Source organism: Hyla sarda, chromosome 8 (genome assembly GCF_029499605.1).
Source record: "Hyla sarda isolate aHylSar1 chromosome 8, aHylSar1.hap1, whole genome shotgun sequence".
NCBI lineage: Eukaryota > Metazoa > Chordata > Amphibia > Anura > Hylidae > Hyla > Hyla sarda.
Genome location: NC_079196.1, coordinates 222,510,977 through 222,537,984, shown reverse-complemented (window position 1 = coordinate 222,537,984; position 27,008 = coordinate 222,510,977). Strand labels below are relative to the sequence as shown.

The window sequence follows — 27,008 nt, the reverse complement described above, 5'->3', positions numbered from 1 at the left end:
AATGTACACACAGTCCAGATCTGTGAAACGCGTCACAACTGGAGGAACTGACCAATCAGAATGGGCATTTTACGGGTAAATAACCTGTATTACTGAAGTGCCTGCATTGACTGGTGTCTGGTAGCGCCCCCTACAGAACAGGGAGGAACTACAAGTCCTGTACTACTCCTTACCTGTGCCAGGGTTAGCTGCTCCTTTGAACACCAAATAAGGGCGGCTCCATTTGGGACACTGTGTGTTCTGTATAGGACCCTGAAGAAGCCCCTGTCCTCTACATAAACCATTGTTTCCCAACCAGGGTGCCTCCAGTTGTTGCAAAACTACAACTCCCAGCATACCCGGACAGCCGTTGGCTGTCCGGGCATGCTGGAAGTTGTAGTTTTGCAACAGCTGGAGGCACCCTGGTTGGGAAACACTTACATGTAAGGATTTGCTTTATCTATATTAGTTATCTACTCATTTTTCTTTAATCCTCACTTTTTCCCATTTTTGGATGACATTTTGTGGCTTCAGAACCAATTACCAGGTTTCCATAGAGTTATGGTCTCAACATACAATGGTTTCAACATACAATGGTCGTCCTGGAACCAATTAATATTGTAACTTGAGGGACCACTGTACTATTAGCAGGACCAGCCCTTGAGTGGAAATCATGGGCGAGTTCCTTCACTTTTTTCCAGGACTTGACCTGTGCCTAAAACCACACTGGCGTCACGAACACTAGGAGTTAACAACATCTTGCCCCCAGGATTAATACTATCTGATCCCACCACTCACACCGCTACACCCGTGGTCCCGCCATACACCCGTTGGTCACTACATTACCTAATAGCGCCACTTATACCCTCATCGTTATGTCTAGAGATGAGCGAACTTACAGTAAATTCGATTTGTCACGAACTTCTCGGCTCGGCAGTTGATGACTTATCCTGCATAGATTAGTTCAGCTTTCCGGTGCTCCGGTGGGCTGGAAAAGGTGGATACAGTCCTAGGAAAGAGTCTCCTAGGACTGTATCCACCTTTTCCAGCCCACGGGAGCACCTGAAAGCTGAACTAATTTATGCAGGAAAAGTAATCAACTGCCGAGCCGAGAAGTTCGTGACTAATCGAATTTACTGTAAGTTCGCTCATCTCTAGTTATGTCACTAAGGTTTCTCCAGGGACGGTCTGCAGGGAGTTATAGTTACAAAAGTACAATAAAGTCTCTCCATACTAGAGCAGAAGTGACCCATCAGCTCCTCCACACCCAGCGCCCCATTTCTTTGCCAGCTGCAGGATCCTCCATGTACCTGTAGGCGGCACTGCAGTCTCACACAGAATACTGTAACATATTCATTTAAATACCTGGCCACTGGGGGAGCTGTGGTGATGTTCTCTCTGAAGTGAGCAATGGCTGAGGTGGGGGCTGTTACATGGAGCGTATTTGTTTAGCTAATTTATTGTCCCCAATAAAAGGGACAACATACTGGAGATTGATGTTTGGCGCCGCTTATCTATTACAAGAAAAAGAAGAACTCACACGTCAGAGAGTGTAACATAATTTATTGAGTTACACAAAAACCCTCTTCATATGATCTCCTTACAGGACGGGTCAGGCCGAGATGAGGTGCCCCAGCCGTCACACGGCGCAGCATCTGAGCTCTGCATAACCGCAAATATCATACCGAAAGTACACAACCGTTACCTGAAGTATAAACGGGCGAGCAGCGTCAGCGGGAGGGCGGCCATCTTCTGAAGTGAGCCCTTATCTAGCAGTAAGGAGGTGTGAACATTCCTTGTGACTCACAAGTTCTGGTCACCAAGATGGCCGCCTCCGCGTTGTGTCTGTCTCCAGGGGGGGATTTACACAGGCCCCCCCCCCCCCCTTTTTAGTAGAAATAAAATAATCCTTAGTAAATATAAATTGATTGCAATCATCTGTTTAGGTTCCATCTGTTTCTGGAAAATATGGTTGACATCCAATATGGCCGCCGTCACAGCCGCGCAGGCAGGGCCGCCATCAGAAATTGCAGGGCCTAATATTGCTGAACACTTTCAGCCCCCAGACAGTACGGAAGGGGCAAAGTGTTAAAATTTGCCTGAGCCCCTGACTACAGTACTGCCCTGATGGCGACCCTTCCCACAGCGGTTGTCACCCAACTTTTCCGGACTCCTGAACGGGAAATTGGGTCCAGCTGTGTAGCACAAAGGCACACCAAAAATGCATGGCAGCATCACTAGGTCGAATCCCACTGAAGCCCCTGTGGTGGCTTAAATGGCGGCCATATTGGCAGTCACGCAGCTCTTCTGAATAGGAGATCTACAGAGAATTAAATGTAAAAGGCGTTAGTAAAATTTAAAGTATAAAGAAGTGAACGGATTCCAGCTTTAGGCACCTAATTCCGGTTTGCGAGAGCGACCGGAACAGATGATAATAGTATAGGAAAAAAACTGGCAGCCATATTGCCGTCTAAGTGCAAAGGGTATCTAGAAAATCTATACGAGGAATCCCAATTCCTTAAAAACAAGATGGCTTCCTCATGTGGCAGCACCAAACCGTAATACTTGTATAATGTGCAGTCATAGTTGGGGGCATTGCATATACTGATTCTATATGGCTACATCCTCTCAGTACATGGTGTAACACAAGCGGGAGACAGCCCCCCCCCCTCTGCCTCCATGCTTACAATATGCACAATATGGCGGCATGATGGTTAAGGTAAAACCTCTCTCTCTTAAAGGGGTCATGCTCCATGGTCTGAGTCCCTTGGCTTTCTTAGGGGTCATGCTCCATGGTCCGAGTCCCTTCGCATTTCACTTATGTCAGTCTGTGGATTAAGTGTTACAAGTTCGTTGCATTGTGAAATGCGCCATGAGGGGGAGGGGCATTCTGGAGGATTCTGGGAATGTTCATGTCTGTGCTATGAAAACCGAGCTCTTCATACAAGAGTCCTGGATTTATTAAAAAGCCCATAAAAGCGATCGCGTGCCGCGACGTGGATCACATGAGGTACCAAGCGATGGTGGCAGCAATGGCGGTGGCAAAGGCGGCGAGTAACGCCTTCACTTCTGGACGACTTGTGAGAGCCATGGCAGCATGGAGAGGACAACCTGAGGCTGCGGCTCCTGTGGAAGAGAAGAAGGAGACTTAAAGGGGTATTCCAGGGAAAAACATTTTTTTTTTTAATATATATATATATATATATCAACTGGCTCCAGAAAGTTAAACAGATTTGTAAATGAGTTCTATTAAAAAATCTTAATCCTTCCAATAATTATCAGCTGCTGAAGTTCAGTTGTTGTTTTCTGTCTGGCAACAGTGCTCTCTGCTGACATCTCTGCTTGTCTCGGGAACTGCACAGAGTAGAAGAGGTTTGCTATGGGGATTTGCTTCTAAATTGGACAGTTCCCGAGACAGGTGTCATCAGAGAGTACTTAGACAGAAAAGAACCACTCAACTTCAGCAGCTAAAAAGTACTGAAAGGATTAAGATTTTTTTTTTTTTTATAGAAGTAATTTACAAATCTGTTTGACTTTCTGGAGCCAGTTGATATGTAAAAAAAAGTTTTTTCCTGGATAACCCCTTTAACTCACTGCACAGGACTCTGCTACACAGATATACGGTGTATACCAGTGGTCCCCTAACTGTGGCCCTCCAGATGTTGCAAAACTACAACTCCCAGCATGCCTGGACAGCCAACGGCTGTCCAGGCATGCTGGGAATTGCAGTTTTGCAACATCTGGAGGACCACAGTTTGGGGACCACTTGTATATACTCTGTATACTCGTATAATGAACACTCACCTTTAGCAGCATAATATGGACATTTACGAAGATCTCCCTTCCCATCATGCACTGGGACGGCACCGTCTTGTGGTTCATCAGGGATGGTAGCTCCTATTTTATCCAATTCCTCAAATACCTACAGAGCAAGAATACTATCAACACTCTCTAGTATTACAGCAGTTATATTCTTGTACATAGATGGCAGTATTATAGTAGTTATATTCTTGTATATAGGAGACAGTATTATACTAGTTATATTCTTGTATATAGGGGCAGTATTATAGTAGTTATATTCTTGTATATAGGAGCAGTATTATAGTAGTTATATTCTTGTATATAGGAGCAGTATTATAGTAGTTATATTCTTGTGTATAGGAGCAGTATTATAGTAGTTATATTCTTGTGTATAGGAGCAGTATTATAGTAGTTATATTCTTGTATATAGGAGGCAGTATTATAGTAGTTATATTCTTGTGTATAGGAGCAGTATTATAGTAGTTATATTCTTGTATATAGGAGACAGTATTATAGTAGTTATATTCTTGTATATAGGAGGCAGTATTATAGTAGTTATATTCTTGTATGTAGGAGCAGTATTATAGTAGTTATATTCTTGTATATAGGAGCAGGATTATAGTAGATATATTCTTGTATATAGGAGCAGTATTATATTAGTTATATTCTTGTATATAGGGGCAGTATTATAGTAGATATATTCTTGTATATAGGAGCAGTATTATAGTAGTTATATTCTTGTATATAGGAGCAGTATTATAGTAGTTATATTCTTGTATATAGGGGCAGTATTATAGTAGTTATATTCTTGTATATAGGAGCAGTATTATAGTAGTTATATTCTTGTATATAGGAGGCAGTATTATAGTAGATATATTCTTGTATATAGGAGCAGTATTATAGTAGTTATATTCTTGTATATAGGAGCAGTATTATAGTAGTTATATTCTTGTATATATGGGCAGTATTATAGTAGTTATATTCTTGTATATAGGAGCAGTATTATAGTAGTTATATTCTTGTATATAGGAGCAGTATTATAGTAGTTATATTCTTGTATATAGTAGCAGTATTATAGTAGTTATATTCTTGTATATAGGGGCAGTATTATAGTAGTTATATTCTTGTATATAAGTGCAGTATTATAGTAGTTATATTCTTGTATATAGGAGGCAGTATTATAGTAGTTATATTCTTGTATATAGTAGCAGTATTATAGTAGATATATTCTTGTATATAGGGGCAGTATTATAGTAGTTATATTCTTGTATATAAGAGCAGTATTATAGTAGTTATATTCTTGTATATAGGGGCAGTATTATAGTAGTTATATTCTTGTATATAAGAGCAGTATTATAGTAGTTATATTCTTGTATATAGGAGGCAGTATTATAGTAGTTATATTCTTGTATATAGGGCCAGTATTATAGTAGTTATATTCTTGTATATAGGAGGCAGTATTATAGTAGTTTTATTCTAGTACATAGTGGCATTATTATAGTAGTTATATTCTTGTATATAGGAGCAGTATTATAGTAGTTATATTCTTGTATATAGGAGCAGTATTATAGTAGTTATATTCTTGTATATAGTAGCAGTATTATAGTAGTTATATTCTTGTATATAGGGGCAGTATTATAGTAGTTATATTCTTGTATATAAGAGCAGTATTATAGTAGTTATATTCTTGTATATAGGAGCAGTATTATAGTAGTTATATTCTTGTATATAGGAGCAGTATTATAGTAGTTATATTCTTGTATATAGGAGGCAGTATTATAGTAGTTATATTCTTGTATATAGGGCCAGTATTATAGTAGTTATATTCTTGCATATAGGAGGCAGTATTATAGTAGTTATATTCTAGTACATAGTGGCATTATTATAGTAGTTATATATAGTATTATAATTGTCATAATTCTGAATGGTACCTGCATATTGAACTGGAAGGCTTTGTTTGCCTCCTCCACAATGTCCTTCTTGCCCTCATCATCCAGTTCCAGGGTGTTGAGCCGGGCCCTATAGAGTTGCTTGAACTGTTGGGCATTGGTGACATTATCAAACATGTAGAACTGTGTGCCTTCGCCGGTGCTGGGCAGTTGCAGGGCTCTCTGGGCCACCTTCTTCAGTACTTGCCCTCCGGAGAGATCCCCCATGTACCTGGTGTAGGCGTGAGCCACCAGCAGTTCTGGCTTGTGACGACCCAAGTGGTGGATCCGATCCACGTAGGCTTGCGTGGCCTCGGAGCACTGGATAGTGTCCTCCCAGTTTTCTCCGTAGAAATACTCCACATCTTTCTTCAAATTTTCCGCCCTGTGCAGCTCTTGAGGGAAGTACAGGGGAGTGATGGCGGGGTTCTCCTTGTTCCGGTCAAGCTCTTCCTCCAGTGCAGAATATGTGTAGTACAGGGCGGCAGTGGCCAACTGTATACAGACAATAGGGGATGTTAATGGTTAATAGGGCATCTGATCAATTCATAACATCCAGCACCATGTGAGGTTCCTTATACATATGTCAGTGTTTCCCAACCAGGGTGCCTCCAGCTGTTGCAAAACTACAACTCTCAGCACGCCCGGACAGCCGAAGGCTGTCCGGGCGTGCTGGGTGTTGTAGGTTTGCAACAGCTGGAGGCACCCTGGTTGGGAAACACTGCCCTATGCATAATTCAGTTGTCCTTAAAGGGGTACTCCGGTGGAAAACTTCATTATTATTTTTTTGTTGTTAAATCAACTGGTGCCAGAAAGTTAAATAGATTAGTAAATTACTTCTGTTAAAGAATCCTAATCCTTCCAGTACTTATTAGCGGCTGTATACTACAGAGGAAATTCTTTTCTTTTTGAATTTCTTTTCAGTCTGACCACAGTGCTCTCTTCTGACACCTCTATCCATGTAAGGAACTGTCCAGAGCAGGAGAAAATCCCCATAAGAAACCTATGCTGCTCTGTACAGTTCCTAGAACGGACAGAGGTGTCAGCAGAGAGCACTGTGGACAGACAGAAAATCAATCCAAAACGAAAAGAACTTCCTCTGTACTGTAGTATTCAGCAGCTAATAAGTACTGGAAGGATTAAAGGGGTTATCCAGGAAAAAAACTTTTTTTTATAGATCAACTGGCTCCAGAAAGTTAAACAGATTAGTAAATGACTTCTATTAAAAAATCTTAATCCTTTCAGTACTTATGAGCTTCTGAAGTTAAGGTTGTTCTTTTCTGTCTAGGTGCTTTCTAATGACACGTATCTCGGGAAACGCCCAGTTTAGAAGAGCTTTGCTATGGGAATTTGCTTCTAAACTGGGCGGTTCCCGAGACAGGTGTCATCAGAGAGCACTTAGACAGATAAGAACAACCTTAACTTCAGAAGCTCATAAGTACTGAAAGGATTAAGATTTTTTAATAGAAGTAATTTACAAATCTGTTTAACTTTCCGGAGCCAGTTGATATTTAAAAAAAAAAAGTTTTTCCCTGGATAACCCCTTTAAGATTTTGTAATAGAAGTAATATACAAATCCGTTTTGGCACCAGTTGATTTAAAAAAAAAATATTTTTTTTTTTCCACCGGAGTACCCCTTTAAGTCATCAATATTCCGGTGCCTGTATCTGTATACTGCTATAGTCACTCTTATATAGATTGGAGAAGATAAAGGAACAACTTGGAACCTGCTTTACTGGTCTCATCATCTCATCACCGCTCCGGGAATCTGCGCTAATCCTCTAAACTACACAAAGTCACGAGCAGGAATATAATAGGATCAAATCGCGGTATCTCATAGTAAATCTATATAGCCCGTCTGTCAGATTACGCCTTTTGGAAAAGCTGGGTGACAACTTCTATGGGATCCAAAATGGATTCCGCTTGGAAATGCGTTGCCGTTTACGTGATCATTTAAATGTGCGGAGTGTCGGCCCGTGTGAACATGGCCTAGAAAAGGATACAATGAGTTCATGTATGGATTACACGCCGCCTTCACCCACCTTAAATAATTCGCGCTTGATTCGACCCTTCAGAAATTCCTTCACGAACTTGGTATTTTCCGCCTTCTCGTGAGACAACTTGGTTCCTTCCTTGAGAAGTTCGGACAGATCTGTAGGACTAGGGAGACATAGGGAAGACCTCAGTAATGATCCGCAAGGTTATTGAAAGTTCTTTGTCGAATCTGTCTTGGAGCACGTTCACACTATATATATATATATATATATATATATATATATATATATATATATATATATATGCTGCAGATTTTATCACTAACAAAATCCACACGTACCCTTAGGGCGTATTCACACCACGGAAAGTACCAGTGCAGCAGCCGCCCATTGACTCCAATGGGATTCGGCTGCACACTGCAGAATTTCCGTGGCGGAAAATTCCACCATAGAAATTCAGATTCCAGACTCCGCTCGGAATTTGCATTGCCACATCTGCGTGGTCCTAGCACCGGTGATGATTTCTTAGTGAAAATGAGCCCTTAAAGTGGTACTCCGCTGGAATTTTATTTTTTTTTTTAAATCATTTGGTGCCAGAAAGTTAAAATAGATTTGTAAATGACTTCTATTAAAAAGTCTTAACCCTTCCAGTACTTATCAGTGGCTGTTTGATTTGCAGGAAGTTCTTTTCCTTTTTAAATTCTATTCTGTCTGACCACAGTGCTCTCTGCTGACACCTCTGTCCATTTTAGGAACTGTCCAGAGTAGAAGCAAATCCCCATAGAAAACCTATCCTGCTCCAGACAGTTCCTATAATGGACAGAGGCGTCAGCAGAGAGCACTGTGGTCAGGCAGAAAGTAAATTCAAAAAGAAAAGAACTTCCTGTGGGTCAAACAACAGCTGATAAGTACTGGAAGGACTAATATTTTTTTTAATAGAAGTAATTTACAAATCTGTTTAACTTTCTGGCACCAGTTGATTTAAAAAAAAAAAAAAAAAAAAAAAAGTTTTTCAGTGGAGTACCCCTTTAAGGTCCGTTCACATCTGGCAAATCTATGACATAAATGTATCTGGGTCCGTACATCTCAATGGGAGAATTTCCAAAACATAGGACAGTTGCAGAAATATATATATCATATATATATATGTATATATATATATATATATATATATATATATATATATATATCAATAATATAAATAAATATAAAAAATAAATATAAATATATATATCACTTAAATAAATATAAAAAAAATATATATATATATATATATATATATCTCAATAATATAAATAAATATAAAAAATAAATATAAATATATATATCACTTAAATAAATATAAAAAATAAATATATATATATATATCAATAATATAAATAAATATAAAAAATAAATATAAATATATATATCACTTAAATAAATATAAAAAATAAATATATATATATATATCTCAATCATATAAATAAATATAAAAAATAAATATAAATATTTATCACATAAATAAATATAAAAAATAAATAAATATATATATATATTTATATATATACATATATATATATATATATATATTTTTTTTTTTTTTTTTTGCTGTGTCAGTTTCTTGTTAATAAATTGAGATTTTATATATATATATATATATATATATATATACACATATATATATATGTGTGTGTGTTTGTATGTATATATATATATGTGTGTTTGTATGTATATATATGTATATATAAATAAAATCTCAATTTATTAACAAAAACTGACACAGCAAAAAAATCTTCATGAAATTGGGCAACAGCAAATCCTTTAGTTTCACTTCTCGGATTCTGCTTTGTGGTTTCTTCCCCATTCACATTTGGAACTAAATTCAGAATTCTGCAGGCATCCTGTCACCGGAGAGCAGTGCATTGTGGGAGCTCAGCGAGAAGTCACATGACTAATAGAGGGTGAAAACAGTCATCAGAATTGCGAAATCTGCTCTGGATGTTACTAGAGTAAACTGTATGGAATAAATCAAAATCAATGCATAAGTCAGTGGGCTCCAAACTGTGGCTCTCCAGCTGTTGCAAAACTACAACTCCCAGCATGCCCGGACAGCCAACGGCTGTCTGGGCATGCTGGGAGTTGTAGTTTAGCAACATCTGGAGGGCCACAGTTTGAAAACCACTGGCATAAAAAAATATTCAGGGCCAAAAACCTTCACCATACCTGCTGTATGCTCCAGAGGAAGTTGTGTAGTCTTTTCCAGCCTGACCACAGTGCTCTCTGCTGACACCTCTGTCCGTGTCTAGAACTGTCCAGAGCAGGAGAGGTTTGCTATGGGGATTTGCTCCTACTCTGGACAGTTCCTGACATGGACAGAGGTGTCAGCAGAGAGCACTGTGGTCAGACTGGAAAGAACTACACAACTTCTACTGAAGCTTAGAGCAGCTGTCACCTCTTCGTATAACTTTACGCCATATTTTTTTGGGTTACGTAGACATTTTGGGGCAGTAAAAAAAAAAAGAAAAATAAATAAATTTTTTAAAAGCGCCTTATTTTTTTATTTTTTCCAGATTACAAACGAAAATGTGCACACAAAAGAAAATAAGCAGCAAAATTTTACAAAGTGTGAACCCAGCATAAAGGGGTTATTCAGGATTAGAAAAAAAACATATCAGCTTTCTTCCAGAAACAGCGCCACCCTTATCGTCAGGTTGTGCGTGATATCGCAGCTCAGTTCCATTAAAGGGGTTATCCAGGAAAAAACTTTTTTATATCTACCAACTGACTCCAGAAAATTAAACAGATTTGTAAATGACTTCTATTAAAAAAATCTTCATCCTTTCAGTACTTATCAGCTGCTGAAGTTGAGTTGTTCTTTTCTGTCTAAGTGCTCTCTGATGACACGTGTCTCGGGAACCGCCCAGTTTACAAGCAAATCCCCATAGCAAACCTCTTCTACTCTGTGCAGTTCCCAAGACAAGCAGAGATGTCAGCAGAGAGCACTGTTGCCAGACAGAAAAGAACAACTCAACTGCAAGAGCTGATAATTATTGGAAGGATTAAGATTTTTAAATAGAAGTAATTTACAAATCTGTTTAACTTTCTGGAGACAGTTGATATATATAAAAAAGTTTTTTACTGGAATACCCCTTTAAAGTAAATCAGAGCTGAGCTGCAATACCTCACACTACCTGAGGACAGGGGTGGCGCTGTTTTTGGAAGAATGTATTTTTCTTCTAATCCTAGATTAACTCCTCTGCATTTACAATAAAGCAACACATCCAGTCGAGCAATGACCAAAGCGGCTCACGACTAGAACTCTTTTACAACATGAGACAACATGTAGGAAGAAGAGTGAGACAAGCGGCCTGCAGCGTCCCGAGATGTGCCAGGGCGCGTACAGCTGGAGGGTTACTGGTTGTCACGTTCTGCGCTCCGGTATAGTTTGCTCCCCTATTACCAGTGTGTTGTCAACAATCGAAACAAGTGGCCCCCAGGGGCCATCCTATCGTGTGTATGCGAGCAGAGTATATGAATATACTGAAAATGGCTGATACAGAGTAATGGTGGAGGCCTTAAATACGGAGATAAATCACACAGCACTACACGTAACAGAAGGAGAAGAAGAAAGGAGGGTCCCGATGACAAGAGCGAACAATCGGGAACATACCACCATAGTAGAGGGTCCCGATGACAAGAGCGAACAATCGGGAACATACCACCATAGTAGAGGGTCCCGATGACAAGAGAGAACAATCGGGAACATACCACCATAGTAGAGGGTCCCGATGACAAGAACGAACAATCGGGAACATACCACCATAGTAGAGGGTCCCGATGACAAGAGAGAACAATCGGGAACATACCACCATAGTAGAGGGTCCCGATGACAAGAGCGAACAATCGGGAACATACCACCATAGTAGAGGGTCCCGATGACAAGAGCGAACAATCGGGAACATACCACTATAGTAGAGGGTCCCGATGACAAGAGAGAACAATCAGGAACATACCACCATAGTAGAGGGTGCCGATGACGAGAGAGAACAATCGGGAACATACCACCATAGTAGAGGGTCCCGATGACGAGAGAGAACAATCGGGAACATACCACCATAGTAGAGGGTGCCGATGACGAGAGAGAACAATCGGGAACATACCACCATAGTAGAGGGTCCCGATGACAAGAGAGAACAATCGGGAACATCCCACCATAGTAGAGGGCCCCGGTGACAAGAGCGAACAATCAGGAACATACCACCATAGTAGAGGGTCCCGATGACAAGAGCGAACAATCGGGAACAAACCACCATAGTAGAGGGTCCCGATGACAAGAGCAATCGGGAACATACCACCATAGTAGAGGGTTCCGGTGACAAGAGCAATCGGGAACATACCACCATAGTAGAGGGTCCTGATGACAAGACCGAACAATCGGGAACATACCACCATTGTAGAGGGTCCTGATGACAAGAGCGAACAATCGGGAACATACCACCATAGTCCAGTGTTTCCCAACCAAGGTGCCTCTTGTCGTTGGCTGTCTGGGCATGCTGGGAGAGATAGTTTTGGAACAGCTGGAGGCACCCTGGTTGGGGGTAAACACTGTCTTAGTCATATATGATTAAGGGTCTATTCACACGTACAGTATACTGTGCAGGTTTTGAAGCTGTATTTAGTCATTTAGTTAATCTGCAATGTAAAATCCAGGATACTGTATGTGTGAATAGACCCTTAAAGGGGTACTCCACTGGAAAACATATATATATATATATATATATATACATATTTTTTAAATCAACTGGTGCCATTTTGTAAATTACTTCTATTAAAAAAAATCTCAACCCTTCCAGTACTTTTAAGCTGCTATATGTTTCACAGGAAGTTCTTTTCTTTTTGAATTTCCATTCTCTCTGACCACAGTGCTCTCTGCTGACACCTCTGTCCATTTTAGGAACTGTCCAGAGTAGGAGCATATCCCCATAGCAAACCTTTCCAGTTCCTCAAATGGACAGAGGTGTCAGCAGAGAGCACTGTGGTCAAGCAGAAAGGAAATTCAAAAAGAAAAGAACTTCCTATGCAACATACAGCAGCTGAAAAGTACTGGAAGGATTAGGATTTTTTAATAGAAGTAATTTACAAATCTGTTTAACTTTCTGGCACCAGTTGATTTAAAATAAATAAATAAATAAATGTTTTCCAGGGGAGTACCCCTTTAATCATATATGACTTAGACAGTGTTTACCCCCAACCAGGGTACCTCCGGCTGTTGCAGAACTACAACTCCCAGCAAACGGCAAGAGGCACCCTGGTTGGGAAACACTGGACTAAAGAGATGAGTAAATCAATATTATATTTGTTCCGAATTGCAAAACATTTGAGATTCATTCGTGCCTTGTAAAACTACAACTCCCAGCATGCTCGGACAGTCAAAGGCTGTCCGGCCATGCTGGGAGATGTAGTTTTGTAACAGCTGGATGCGCACTGGTTGGGAAAAACTGCACTAAGATGAGTGAATCGATTTGACACAAACCGTTTCAGGTTTCTTCATGCCGCTATCTGTTGCAAAACTACAACTCCCAGCATGCTGGGAGTTATACTTTTGCCACAGTCAGAGGCATCGGAAAAACAGAGATGAGTAAATTGATTTGGCACAAACTATATTAGTTCCAAAATGTTTCAGATTCCTTCGTGCCTCCATCTGATGCAAAACTACAACTCCCAGCATGCTCGGATGCAGCCAACGGCTGTCCGGGCATGCTGGGAGGTGTAGTTTTGAAACAGCTGGAGACACCCTGGTTGGAAAACACTGGACAAATTCTGAAACGTTTGCGGTTAATTCTGAAATCCGAAACATCTCGTGCCTACATCTGTTGCAAAACTACAACTCCCAGCATACCCGGACAGCCGACGGCTATCCGGGCATGCTGGGAGTTGTAGTTTTGCAACCATGGTTTTGAAACACTAAACTATGAGATGAGTGAATCGATTTGGCAGGAACCATATGAGTTTGAATTCTGAAACAATTGAGATTAAAAGTGAATCAGAAATGTTTTGTGCCTCCATCTGATGCAAAACTACAACTCCCAACATGCTCGGACATCCAACGGCTGTCCGGGCATGCTGGGAGCTGTAGTTTTGAAACAGCTGGAGACACCCTAGTTGGAAAACACTGGACAAATTCTGAAACGTTTGCAATTAATTCTGAAATCCCAAACGTCTCGTGCCTACATCTGTTGCAAAACTACAACTCCCAGCATGCCCGGACAGCCGACGGCTATCTGGGCATGCTGGGAGTTGTAGTTTTGCAACCATGGTTTTGAAACACTAAACTATGAGATGAGGGAATCGATTTGGCAGGAACCATATATTAGTTTGAATTCTGAAACAACTGAGATTAAAAGTTAATCAGAAATGTTTTGTGCCTCTATCTGTTGCAAAACTACAACTCCCAGCATGCTCGGACAGCTGACGGCTGTCCGGGCATGCTGGGGGCTGTAGTTTTGAAACAGCTGGAGACACCCTGTTTGGAAAACACTGGACAAATTCTGAAACGTTTGCGATTAATTCTGAAATCCCAAACGTCTCGTGCCTACATCAGTTGCAAAACTACAACTCCCAGCATGCCCGGACAGCCGACGGCTATCTGGGCATGCTGGGAGTTGTAGTTTTGCAACCATGGTTTTGAAACACTAAACTATGAGATGAGGGAATCGATTTGGCAGGAACCATATTAGTTTGAATTCTGAAACAACTGAGATTAAAAGTTAATCAGAAATGTTTCGTGCCTCCATCTGTTGCAAAACTACAACTCCCAGCATGCTCGGACAGCTGACGGCTGTCCGGGCATGCTGGGGGCTGTAGTTTTGAAACAGCTGGAGACACCCAGGTTGGAAAACACTGGAGAAATTCTGAAACGTTTGAGATTAATTCTGAAATCCGAAACGTCCCGTGCCTACATCTGTTGCAAAACTACAACTCCCAGCATGCCCGGACAGCCAACGGCTGTCCGGGCATGCTGGGAGTTGTAGTTTTGCAACAGCTGGAAGCACCCTGGTTCGGACACACTGAGTGAAATCGATTCGGCTCGAACCAAATTCACCCCAAATTCCGAAACGCTTCAGATTAATTTTGAACAAATCCCTTCCTCTCACCCCAGAGAGACCTCAGAGAGTCATCCAAGATTTTTCGGGGACCGAATTTCGATCAGGACCAAATTTGTTCGGACCGTACTCGAAACATATATATATATATATATATATATATATATATATATATATTATAGGTGTCACCGCAATATTGTGGCTCTCCCTCACCTGGGTGGTTGCTCTCCTTCCGCCTCTCTGGACGCAGCAGCTCCATAAAGCCCGTTGGGTTCCTGTGCGGTGGCCATGGCTTCTTCTCCTGTAGGGTCGTCCTGTGCGAAGCGATAAAAGTTTAGGATCCTACGGCAAAGACAAAGAGGTCAAAGTGAGCACAAAGCCTGGACAATCCAGTAAACAGCCCCGTCTCCTCCTCCGCTCCTGCGTTTCTTTTCCTATAACCCCTCCTGCAGGCGACGACCCCCCCCTCCTGCTGTTGACAATGCCCGGCTCCCTATGTCACCCTATACCCAGTGACCTCAGTCCTCCCCTGTGCCATCTGCTGCAGGACTAAGCTTCCACCTTTTTACTTACAGTGTGCGCCTATTGCTCTAGAAGCGTGCGGTGTGTGTGTCAGCTCACGTACAGCACCCAGCAGAGGCAGGAGGGTGACCTGTATATATGCAACCCCAGCAGACGCTCACCACTTCCGTATTTCCGTCCCATAGATGCTGCAGTCAGGACTTTTTTTTATTTTTTTTCGCTAAACGTGACTCAGCGGATTCTGTGCTTCTGGGAAAAACAGGAAGTGAGTGATTGAGCCGTGACTCAGCAAAAGTGAGTGTGCAAGACCAGGCTGAGCGAGAGTGTTATCTGCTGACACTGATTCCCATAGATACAGCAAGGAGCTATAAGGGATATTGGCGCTGCTGCTGCTGCCGCTTTGACGCTCGACCCTGGTTATTACAGCTTTAGGCTCAGTTCACACAGTGTAAAATGAAAACAAAAAGACTGCAGTAAAATAAGTATAAAAAGCAGCATTAAAAAATACATAAATAACAATAATAATAATCGAATGTGTTCCATTAAAGTCTATGGAAAATAGGTATAAAAAGCAGCATTAAAAATACATAAATAATAATAAAAATAATCTTATGTGTTCCGTTAAAGTCTATGGAAAATAGGTATAAAAAGCAGCATTAAAAATACATAAATAATAATAAAAATAATCATATGTGTTCCGTTAAAGTCTATGGAAAATAGGTGTAAAATAGATATAAAAAACAGCATCAAAAAAATAAAATAAGAAAAATAATAATAATCTAATGTGTTCCATTAAAGGGGTATTCCAGGCAAAAACTTTTTTTTTTATATATCAACTGGCTCCGGAAAGTTAAACAGATTTGTAAATTACTTCTATAAAAAAAATCTTAATCCTTCCAATAGTTATTAGCTTCTGAAGTTTTCTGTCTAACTGCTCAATGATGATGTCACGTCCCGGGAGCTGTGCATGATGGGAGAATATCCCTTGCATGATGGGAAAATATCCCCATAGGAGCTGGACAGCTCCCGGGACGTGAATCATCAGAAAGCAGTTAGACAGAAAACAGCAACTCAACTTCAGAAGCTAATAACTATTGGAAGGATTAAGATTTTTTAATAGAAGTCATTTACAAATCTGTTTAACTTTCCGGAGCCAGTTGATATATAAAAAAAAGTTTTTGCCTGGAATAGCCCTTTAAAGTCTATGGGAAATAGGTGTAAAATAAATATAAAAACATCAAAAATAAAAATAAATAAAATTTAAAAAAAATAATAATCATCTAATGTGTTCCATTAAAGTCTGTGGAAAATAGGTGTAAAATAGATATAAAAACAGCAAAAATAAATAAAAAATAATAATAATCTAATGTGTTCCATTAAAGTCTATGGAAAATAGGTATAAAAAGCAGCATTAAAAATACCTAAATAATATTAATAAAAATAATATAATGTGTTCCATTAAAGTCTATGGAAAATAGGTGTAAAATAGATATAAAAAAACAGCATAAAAAAATAATAATAATCTAATCTGTTCCATTAAAGTCTATGGAACATAGGTATAAAATAGATATAAAAAGCAGCATTAAAAAAGAAAAAAAAAATTATAATAATAATATAATGTGTTCCATTAAAGACTATGCAAAAATACTGTAGGTATAAAATAGGTATGAAAACAGCTGTATTTTCTTTTTACTAAAAATGGATTCCATCATAGTGGCTAGAAGATAGTGTAGAGTCGGGGTGCACTGCAGGGTAGATGCAGGGCAGATGTTATGGCCTGTTCGACGCCGCGCCGTTTAGGAGGCGGCGTCTCGGACTGGCAAAGGGGGGGGGGGTTAATAAAGTTATAAGAAAAATAAAATGAGGAGCTGGAGAAATAGGGGTGGAACCTAGAAGTGTAGGAGTACAGGGATAGGCTAGGTTAACAGGAAGGGGAGGAGTAGTAATAGGGGATAAAATGTGTTGCTGGGGCTTCCGGCTTCCTCTTTGTGGAGTCCCCGGCAAGTGTGAAGATTCCCGCCCACCCACCCCTTTTTACGTTCTGTTTTGGTTTAAAAAAAAAAAATTTTTTTTTTGTAATAGTTGGTATAAAAAATTAAAAAAAATTAATGTTAATTTGTGTCAGTGTTTTATTCCTTGGTTAAAGGTGGGTCCCGTGGGACTTTTAGGGCTATTCGGCTGGATGGTGCCTGTTGGGTCTTTGTGACCTTGGAATCTGGTGATGTGGAGCAGGTTGTGGTTTGGTTCCCCTTTTAATGTTGTTCTCTTTTAGGCTAAGTCACAGCGCGGCGGAGGAGAAATTTGGAGGAGATTTTCCTGGAGGGTAGAGTGTGATGCCCGTCGAAGAGGGCGGCCGGCTGACCGCTTACCTCTGAGAGTGTTCAATCAGAAGTTCGGATATAAATGGTTTATTTTAATGGTTATTAAATAAACGCTGTGGCCGACCCCCAGTTGTCCAGCAAAAGCTAGAAGTGGTCAGTGTTTTCATTATATCCAGAGAACAGTTAGAAACATAAATAAACTGAAGGTCACCTATTGTCAGTCCAAGGGGAAGATGGTATTAACTAGGGATGTAAGAAAAAATCGATTTGCGCGATTATCGCGATTTTTTGTTCCACGATACTGAATCGATTTTAAAATTCTGAGAATCGATTTTTTTTTATAAATTCTTATAATTAACATTTACTGTATTTCACTCACTGAGTCACAGTCCTATTTGTCTGTCTTATTTTTTTTATAACACTTAAACTCCTGACCACTAGTTGGCAGTGTACCTGTTATCAGCTCTGTCCCACTCGCAGGCTGCTACCGCGAGACTACAGACTCAGAACAAACAGGAAGGAGAACGTACGCACTCACAGGACAACTCTCGCGGGATCTTGTTCTTTCTCAGCTAGAATAAGTTTTCCCAAGCTTTTAATAGGGAATATCGCGATATATCGTGATATATCGCCAACATGACAGTATCGCGATATATTGCGATACATCGAATCACCACCCTGGTATCGCGATTCGAATCGAATCGCCAAATTATTGGCGATTCACACCCCTAGTATTAACCCCTTCTTGTCGTGACTTACTGATGACCGACTTGTGGCTGCCGGACTTTAGGCTTGAGGCCTCCAATGTTCTGGACACAGACACTGGAACAACTGGACTGGACCTCAGCAGGAAAGAAAGAGATTGTAGCCCCTCCCCTGGTTATATAGGGGGCTGTGCAAGGAGCCCATAGGTCACTTGGGGGGGGTCACCTGGTCATTAGTGCCTCCTGGGTAACAACCATGTGGTACAAACATTAAAGAAACAGTACACTTTTATAATACAAACATATATACATTATGGTGATACTATAAGGGGGACCCTGGGGACTCTGACTGACAGGGCAGAAGGAAAGTACAGGGCCACACCATCCCATACTGGGACACCACAATAGGTATAAATTAGTAGGGATCGACCGATTATCGGTTTGGCCGATATTCACGATTTTGGACGTTATCGTTATCGGCAATTACCTTGCCGATAATGCCCCGCCCCCCCGGCCAGAGACTGCGGTCGCCGCTGCCCCATTGCCTCCCCCATCCCCGGTTTTATAATTACCTGTTCCTGGGGCCCACGCTACTTCTGGCTCCTGCGACGTCCTGCGCTATTGCTATGCGTTGCGCAATGACGAGTGACGACCTCAACGCGACATCACCGTCAGTGCGGACAGTGACAGCTCAGGACGCCGCCGGAGCCAGAAGTAGCGTGGACCCCGGGAACAGGTAATTATAAAACCGGGGATGGCCAGAGGATAGGCAGGGGGGGGGGCAGCGGCGGTGGTTGGACTCAGGACAGGCAGGGGGAGAGAAGCGGGCGGCAACGGTCTCTGGCCAGAGGATAGGCAGGGGGGGGGCATCGGCGGTGGTGGTTGGACTCACGAGGACCCCAGGACAGGCAGGAGGAGAGAAGCGGGTGGCGGCGGCGGTCTCTGGCCCCGCAGAAGTCGCTGCAGTTCATTGATTTAAAGCGCCCGCTTTAAATCATTTATCTGCAGTGGCTTCTGTGGGGCAGGGGGGTATGGGTGGTGAAGAAATAGCCGATAACTTATACCGGAATATCGGTATAAGTTATCGGCTATCGGCCTGAATGTTCACAGATTATCGGTATCGGCCCTAGAAAATCAATATCCGTCAATCCCTATGAAATAGATTAAAAAATACCTATTTTATGTGTTCCATTAAAATCTGTGCAAAATAGATATAAAATGGGTATAAAAAGCAGCCTTATATATTTATTTACTTAACAATGTGTTCCATTATAGTCTATGAAAAATAGGTATAAAAAGAGGCAGCATTTTTTTTTTTTTATCAGTGGGGTCCTCCTGGTTATCCTGCCATAGTTAGTTTGCGCTGACACTGATGCTCCCTGAGCCTACAGGACAGCTTGAATATCTGTGGAACTTGTTTGGGGCTGCTTATCCACCATCCGGTCTATCCTGCGTTGACACCTTTCATCAATTTTTCTCTTCTGTCCGCGTCCAGGGAGATTAGCTACAGTGCCATGGGTTGCAAACTTCTTGATAATGTTGGGCACTGTAGACAAAGGCAAATCTAGATCTCTGGAGATGGACTTGTAACCTTGAGATTGTTGATATTTTTCCACAATTTTGGTTCTCAAGTCCTCAGACCATTCTCTTCTCCTCTTTCTGTTGTCCATGCTTAGTGTGGTACATAAAGACACACAATGCAAAGATTAAGTGAACTTCTCTCCTTTTTATCTGCTTTCAGGTGTGATTTTTATATTGCCCACCCCTGTTACTTGCCCCAGGTGAGTATAAAGAAGCATCACATGCTTGAAACAATCTTGTTTATCCACAATTTTGAAAGGGGCCAATAATTTTGTCCAGCCCATTTTTGGAGTTTGGTGACATTATGTCCAATTTGCTTTTTTTTCCTCCCTTTTTTGGTTTTGTTCCAATACACACAAAGGGAATAAACATGTGTATAGCAAAAGATGTGTTACTGCAATCCTTTTCTGTGGGAAATACTTCATTGTCTAGAAAAAAATTCAGGGGGGGCCAACATTTACGGCCATGACTGTATATGTGCGTTGCTGTTAGAAAACAAATTATCAGTAAAAATTAACCATTTCCTTATGTTTGAACCAGCAGCACAAGTGGGAATTTAGCGAGAATTTAGCATATAAGGGAGGATTTTTCAGGTGTGCAGAATCCAGAACAGACCTGCCAGAAGTGGTGTCTTCTGAACTATAATTGAGACTATAATGGTTAATAAAAGGTGGAATGAGAACTTCATAAAGCCGCAGCACATGTGCTCTGAAGATACAAGGCTCAGCCTCTCAGCTTTAGATGTTGCGGGTAGAATGAGCGTGGACAAAGGAAGGGGGCGCCAGACCCGGAGTCACTCAGATGGGTTCTTTAATCCATCTGCTCAAAGTTGGCTCAGAAGCTTTGCGTCCTTTGTTCTTTCCACAGAAAAGGATGAAAAAGTTCTCCACTTTCCCGAAAGCCTTAGATCTCCCAGGATAGATCTTCGTGCATCTTACAATGTCTAGTGTTATGTACAGATTCCTCATCTTCAGAGCTGGAGATGGACAGAAAAAAAGGTAGAGATGTAACTGGACTTGTATTCCTGAAGAAGGATCCTCAGGAATAACGGAAGGTAGAAATCTCAGAAAGATTCTATCAGGCAGGAGTATAAGGCTCAAAGGCAGATAAAGCCGGAACTTCCCCAACTCTCGTAGCTGAAGTAACAGCAAGCAAAAAAGATGGCTACCAAGTCAAAAATATTAAAGGGGTTATCCAGGAAAAAAACCTATATATTTATATATATATATATATATATATATATATATATATATATATATATATATATATATCAACTGGCTCCAGAAAGTTAAACAGATTTGTAAATTACTTCTATTAAAAAATCTTAATCTTTTCAGTACTTATGAGCTTCTGAATTTAAGGTTGTTCTTTTCTGTCTAAGTGCTCTCTGATGACACGTGTCTCGGGAAACGCCCAGTTTAGAAGCAAATCCCCATAGCAAACCTCTTCTAAACTGGGCGGTTCCCGAGACACGTTTCATCAGAGAGCACTTAGACAGAAAAGAACAACCTTAACTTAAGAAGCTCATAAGTACTGAATTTTTTTTTTAATTGAAGTCATTTACAAATCTGTTTAACTTTCTGGAGCCAGTTGATTTATATATAAAAAAGTTTTTTTTCCTGGATAACCCCTTTAAGACTACGCTCTGCAAAGGCTCAAAAGGGGGGAGAGCGGAACACCCTGAACACAACCGTAAGATCTCACTGAGGTCTCAAGATTCTAGGTTGTAATCTTTCAGCTCCTTTAAGGAACCTTTTGATTAGAGGGTCTTGATACAAGGGTTTTTCTAAGCAGACAAAGCAGAGGTGTGAACCCTTAGGCTAAGTTTCCACTTTTTTTTTCTGGCAGTTTTGGATTTCTGCCACTGCAGTTTTTGAGCTAAAGTCAGAAGTGGATCCATAAGGGAGGAGAAGGATGAGATCTTCCTATTTACCGTATTTTCGTCCTACAGGACGCACCGGCGTATAAGACGCACCCAATTTATAGGTGCAAAATCTAAAAAAATAAAGATTTTTAACCCAATAGTGGTCTTCAATCTGCGGACCTCCAGATGTTGCAAAACTACAACTCCCAGCATGCCCGGACAGCCGTTGGCTGTCCGGGCATGCTGGGAGTTGTAGTTTTGCAACATCTATAGGTCCGCAGATTGAAGACCACTGCATAGGAGGTAATACTCACGTGTCCCCGCCGCTCCGGACCCGTCACTGCTGCCCTGGATGTCGCTCCATCGCTGTCGCCGCGTCGCCGTCGCTCCGGAACGTCTCTGCTGCCGGCCAGGTATCCTTGCTCTCCGTCGCTGCCATCACGTCGTTACGCACGCCGCTCCTATTGGATGACGGGACGGCGTGCGCTGTGACGTGATGACGACGATGGAGAGCATCGTGCAGAGGATCCTGAAGAGGACGCGCCGGACCACCGAGGACAGGTAAGTGATCGTCAGCGGACCACACGGGGCACCGTCAACGGCTATCCGGTGGCAGCTGAAGCAGTCTGCGCTGCCGGATAGCCGTTTATGCGATGTCCCCGACATACAAAAGCATCGTATGGTGATGCCGCCTTCAACATGCGATGGCCTCTGAGAGGCCATCGTATGTTGAAATGATCGTATGTCGGGGCCATCGTAGGTCGGGGGGTCACTGTAGTTGCATTCTTCGGCTGTCCGGGCATGCTGGGAGTTGTAGTTTTGCAACAGTTGGAGGCACACTGGTTGGGAAACCCTGCCCTAAAGTCATACAAGACCACCCACCCAGCAGACGCTCACTGCAAACAACGTATACACCAAGATTACCGCCACAAATAACTGAATGTCAGGAATAGAAAGCATAACAACAACCCCCATCATCATCATAACAATTAAAAAACATAACAAAAACAACTGTCATCCGCATAACACCTAACACTAATAACAGTAGGCAACAGATGAGTATCTGCAGCACTGCCGCCGAAATACAACATAATGACTTAAGTGGTGTATACAGGATGTGAGTATACGGTGAGTGTAAGGTCTCTGTATACAGTTTATCTTGTGTTATATAACACTGTCGTTTTTGTTTTCCAAAACCACCGTGCTCTGTGCTGGCCACTGTTGGCTCATAAAACTGTGTGGCAGTATTATTTGGGCACTTTATGGTGGTATTTCATTTAGGAATTACATGCACTATTATTTTAGATATAAAATATTTATGTGAACCAGTCCTCAAAAGCACAGGGGAGAGAAAAAGGAAAAGACTAGTGGAGATGGGATCCAAGAAATGGTCTTTATTATATAAAAAGGATATATATGACCAATCGCCTAGCAGGGCCCTTGCTAATGGCAAATGGCATATACTGGGTAAAAAATAGATATAATAAAAAATACAGAATATAGTAGGATTAAAATGAAATAAATATGATGGGTAAGTAGCACCAAAGAAAATTCATTAAATAAATATCTGCTGCATATATCAGGAGAAAACGTTCTCAGTCCATGTAATTCATAGGGATATTTCAATGAAAAATCCACAAGAAATGTCCAGAATGAAAAGTCACAATTAGTTTGGGTGTATCCGGAGTAACAGTATATGGTAGTGAGTGTAGCGACAATAGCTACAATAGGAAATTCATGGACAGGTAATGCAAACAATGTGGCAAACACTGTCAGCGATGAAGATGGATAAGGTGCAGATAATGGGCTAGACGCGTTTCAAGGCCGCGGGCCTTCTCTTCAGTAGCTATATTGTCACCTATTTCTTCAGTAGCTATATTGTCACCTATTTCTTCAGTAGCTATATTGTCACCTATAGCTACTGAAGAAAAGGCCCGCGGCCTTGAAACGCGTCTAGCCCATTATCTGCACCTTATCCATAAGTGTATATCACTTCAAATAGACTGTATCTGCCATATTCCAATTGCAACAGCTGGATGCCCACGATTCCGGGACCACTGCTGCACGCGCGCTGTTAGCACCTTATTCATACGTGCAATCCGCACCACCTGTTACCTGCATCCTCTCACAGCCCCGGTCGGCAGAGTTACTCCTGGACATCATCCTCCCCAAGGCCGGACGCCTCCCGTGCCAGCCCAGGACACTCGGACCCCCGGAGATTCAGCCACTCACCCAGCATACCACCCAGATGGGCATTGATATCCAGAGTGCCGGACTCAGCCGTGCCAGCCCGGACCTGAGGACTCCAAAGGAGGGTGAGTGGTGCTGTGCACCGAGACTTGACATCTTCATCGCTGACAGTGTTTGCCACATTGTCTGCATTACCTGTCCATGAATTTCCTATTGTAGCTATTGTGGCTACACTCACTACCATATACCGTTACTCCGGACGCACCCAAACTAATTGGGACTTTTCATTCTGGACATTTTTGGTGGATTTTTCATTGAAATATCCCTATGAATTACATGGACTGAGAACGTTTTCTCCTGATATATGCAGCAGATATTTAATTAATGAATTTTCTTTGGTGCTACTTACCCATCATATTTATCTCATTTTAATCCTACTATATTCTGTATTTTTTATTATATCTATTTTTTACCCAGTATATTCCATTCGCCTTTAGCAAGGGCCCTGCTAGGCGATTGGCCATATATATCCTTTTTATATAATAAAGACCATTTCTTGGATCCCATCTCCACTAGTCTTTTCCTTTTTCTCTCCCCTGTGCTTTTGAGGACTGGTTCACATAAATATTTTTTATTTATAATTTCTACATATTACATTAGGCCTTTTGGGTGAAGGCAAAACCTTTAACCTCAAGCACATTATTTCTTTTATCCTAAGTGAGCTACACATATTTTACATTTACTATTATTTTAGCACTATATGTCAGTATTGTTTAGGCTCTGTTATTAGGGCTCTCCTATTTCAGCACCGTTGTCAGTATTATTTGGCCACTATATGGTGGGATTTAGACACTGTAAGTACTGATGCTTTAGCACTATATGGCAGTATTATATGGTCACAATATGTTGGTATTTGGTCTATTTTAGGGCTTTTTTAGGTGTCAGTATTTGGACATTGCAATAAGGGCTCTCCTATTTCAGCACTATATGTTGGTATTATGAGGGCACTATGTGGTGGTATTTAATTTAGGAATTACATGCACTATTATTTTAGCACTATATGTCAGTATTGTTTAGGCTCTGTTATTAGGGCTCTCCTATTTCAGCACCGTTGTCAGTATTATTTGGCCACTATATGGTGGGATTTAGACACTGTAAGTACTGATGCTTTAGCACTATATGGCAGTATTATATGGTCACAATATGTTGGTATTTGGTCTATATTATTAGGGCTTTTTTAGGTGTCAGTATTTGGCCATTGCTATAAGGGCTCTCCTATTTCAGCACTATATGTTGGTATTATAAGGGCACTATGTGGTGGTATTTAGGCAATGTTTGAACTATTATTTGAGCACTATATGTCAGTATTATGTAAGCACTGTTATTAGGGCTGTCTTATTTCAGCATGGTGTGTCTGTATTATTTAGCCACTATTTGGAGAAATGTAAGCACTGTATGTACTATACTTGCAGCACTATATGGCAGTATTATATAGTCACAGTATGTTGGTATTGGGCCTATATTATTAGGGCATTGTTATTAGAGCTCTCTTCAGCACTACATGTTGGTATTATTAGGACACTATATTTAGGCACCGTTTGCACTAATATTTCAGCACTACTTGGCAGTTTTGTTTTTTCCGCACACAAAGTACAGCAATATGATTCTGGTGCCGACTTCCCTATGCCATCACTCTCTGTTAGTGCCATAATTCTTTGGCGCAGATTATACCACCTTATGTTGTAGCCCAGGCTGTCCAGAGGGAACATGTTCTTATGTTTATAATGGCAGTATTTGGCGACTTTGTGGGGAGAACCAAAATGATTGATTTCCCAATTGGGCAGGGTCACGCATCCAAAATGGCTGTCTGGGCATGCTGGAAGTTGTAGTTTTGCAACATCTGGAGGACCACAGTTTGGAGACCACTGCTTTTGATTATCAGACCCTTAAAGGGGTATTCCGGGCAAAAACATTTTATCCCCAAGATGTCTGATCGCGCGGGACCCGCTGCTGAGACCCCCGGCGATCTCCCTGCATAGAATGCGGGTGCTGAATCTCCAGTTTCAGAAACCTCCGGGTTTCCGGGACTGGGGACGTGACGTCACGCCACGCCCCCTCCATTCATGTCTATGGGAGGGGGCGTGACGGCCGTCACGCCCCCTCCCATAGACATGAATGGAGGGGGCGTGGCGTGACATCAAGTCCCCAGTCCCGGAAACCCGGAGGTTTCCGAAACTGGAGATTGCAGGGGGGTCTCAGCAGGGGGCCCCCTCGCGATCAGACATCTTATCCCCTATCCTTTGGATAGGGGATGAGATGTTTTTTGCCGGAATACCCCTTTAATTAGACCGATACCTGTGACCGTAATACGGACACAAAAAATGAGTCTGTAATAAAACGGACTAAGTAATTGGGGTCGAACCAACCCAAGATCGATTTCTCGTTACGGCAGGGCCACGGTCCCTGCCACTTTGGGGTTCGCAATGTGACCCCATTTGCTTACCTTAGGTGCAATGCAACTTGATTCATAAAGTGCGACACATCGATTTATATTGTTTTTTAAATGACTTTTTTTTTTTTTTTGGTCGCAGACAAAATTGCTGTGTAGCCCCGAATAGTATCATCCAGATCTCGTCTTTCTTTGAAACTTTTAACTATTTAGATGCTGGTATTGCGGCACGCCAGACGTGTGAGATGGTACGGATAAGTAAATTTTTGCGACAGCATCTATATTTCCGTGATGGGATTCTGAGGGGGCAGGGAGACTGTTCTTTTAGTGCCTCGGAGGTAATACAGGTAACATAAATAAATGATATATATATATATATATATATATATATATATATATATACTCATAGGAAAAGTAATGTTTTTGGTAAGTTACCCGTCCTCAGTCGGCACCTTCTCCGTCACCGTATTCATCCACTAAACTTGCTTAGATCTATTCAACCGTGGACTAGGCCATAAACAGGAAATGCTGGTTTCCATAGCAACAGGCAGCACAGGCCAGAGACTGCAGTCACAAGACACTGTTTACAA

The 27,008-nt window shown here is 41.4% G+C and overlaps 1 protein-coding gene across 4 annotated transcripts; it reads right to left on the bottom strand.

Moving 5' to 3' along the window:
* Positions 1-1,525: 1,525 nt before the first annotated feature.
* Positions 1,526-27,008, bottom strand: HMOX2 (heme oxygenase 2). 4 transcript variants are annotated; one of them, XM_056534293.1, is made up of 6 exons: positions 26,854-27,008; positions 15,001-15,129; positions 7,751-7,868; positions 5,712-6,203; positions 3,784-3,901; positions 1,526-3,105 (listed from the first exon to the last, which is right to left on the bottom strand). In XM_056534293.1, exons 1-6 carry the CDS (start codon positions 26,889-26,891, stop codon positions 2,981-2,983), a joined length of 1,020 nt encoding a protein of 339 aa, XP_056390268.1. In that variant the 5' UTR covers positions 26,892-27,008; the 3' UTR covers positions 1,526-2,980. The 4 variants fall into 4 exon arrangements, with proteins under 4 accessions (XP_056390268.1, XP_056390271.1, XP_056390270.1 ...); XM_056534296.1 differs by having other exon boundaries at positions 26,822-26,943; XM_056534295.1 differs by lacking the exon at positions 26,854-27,008 and adding an exon at positions 15,471-15,555.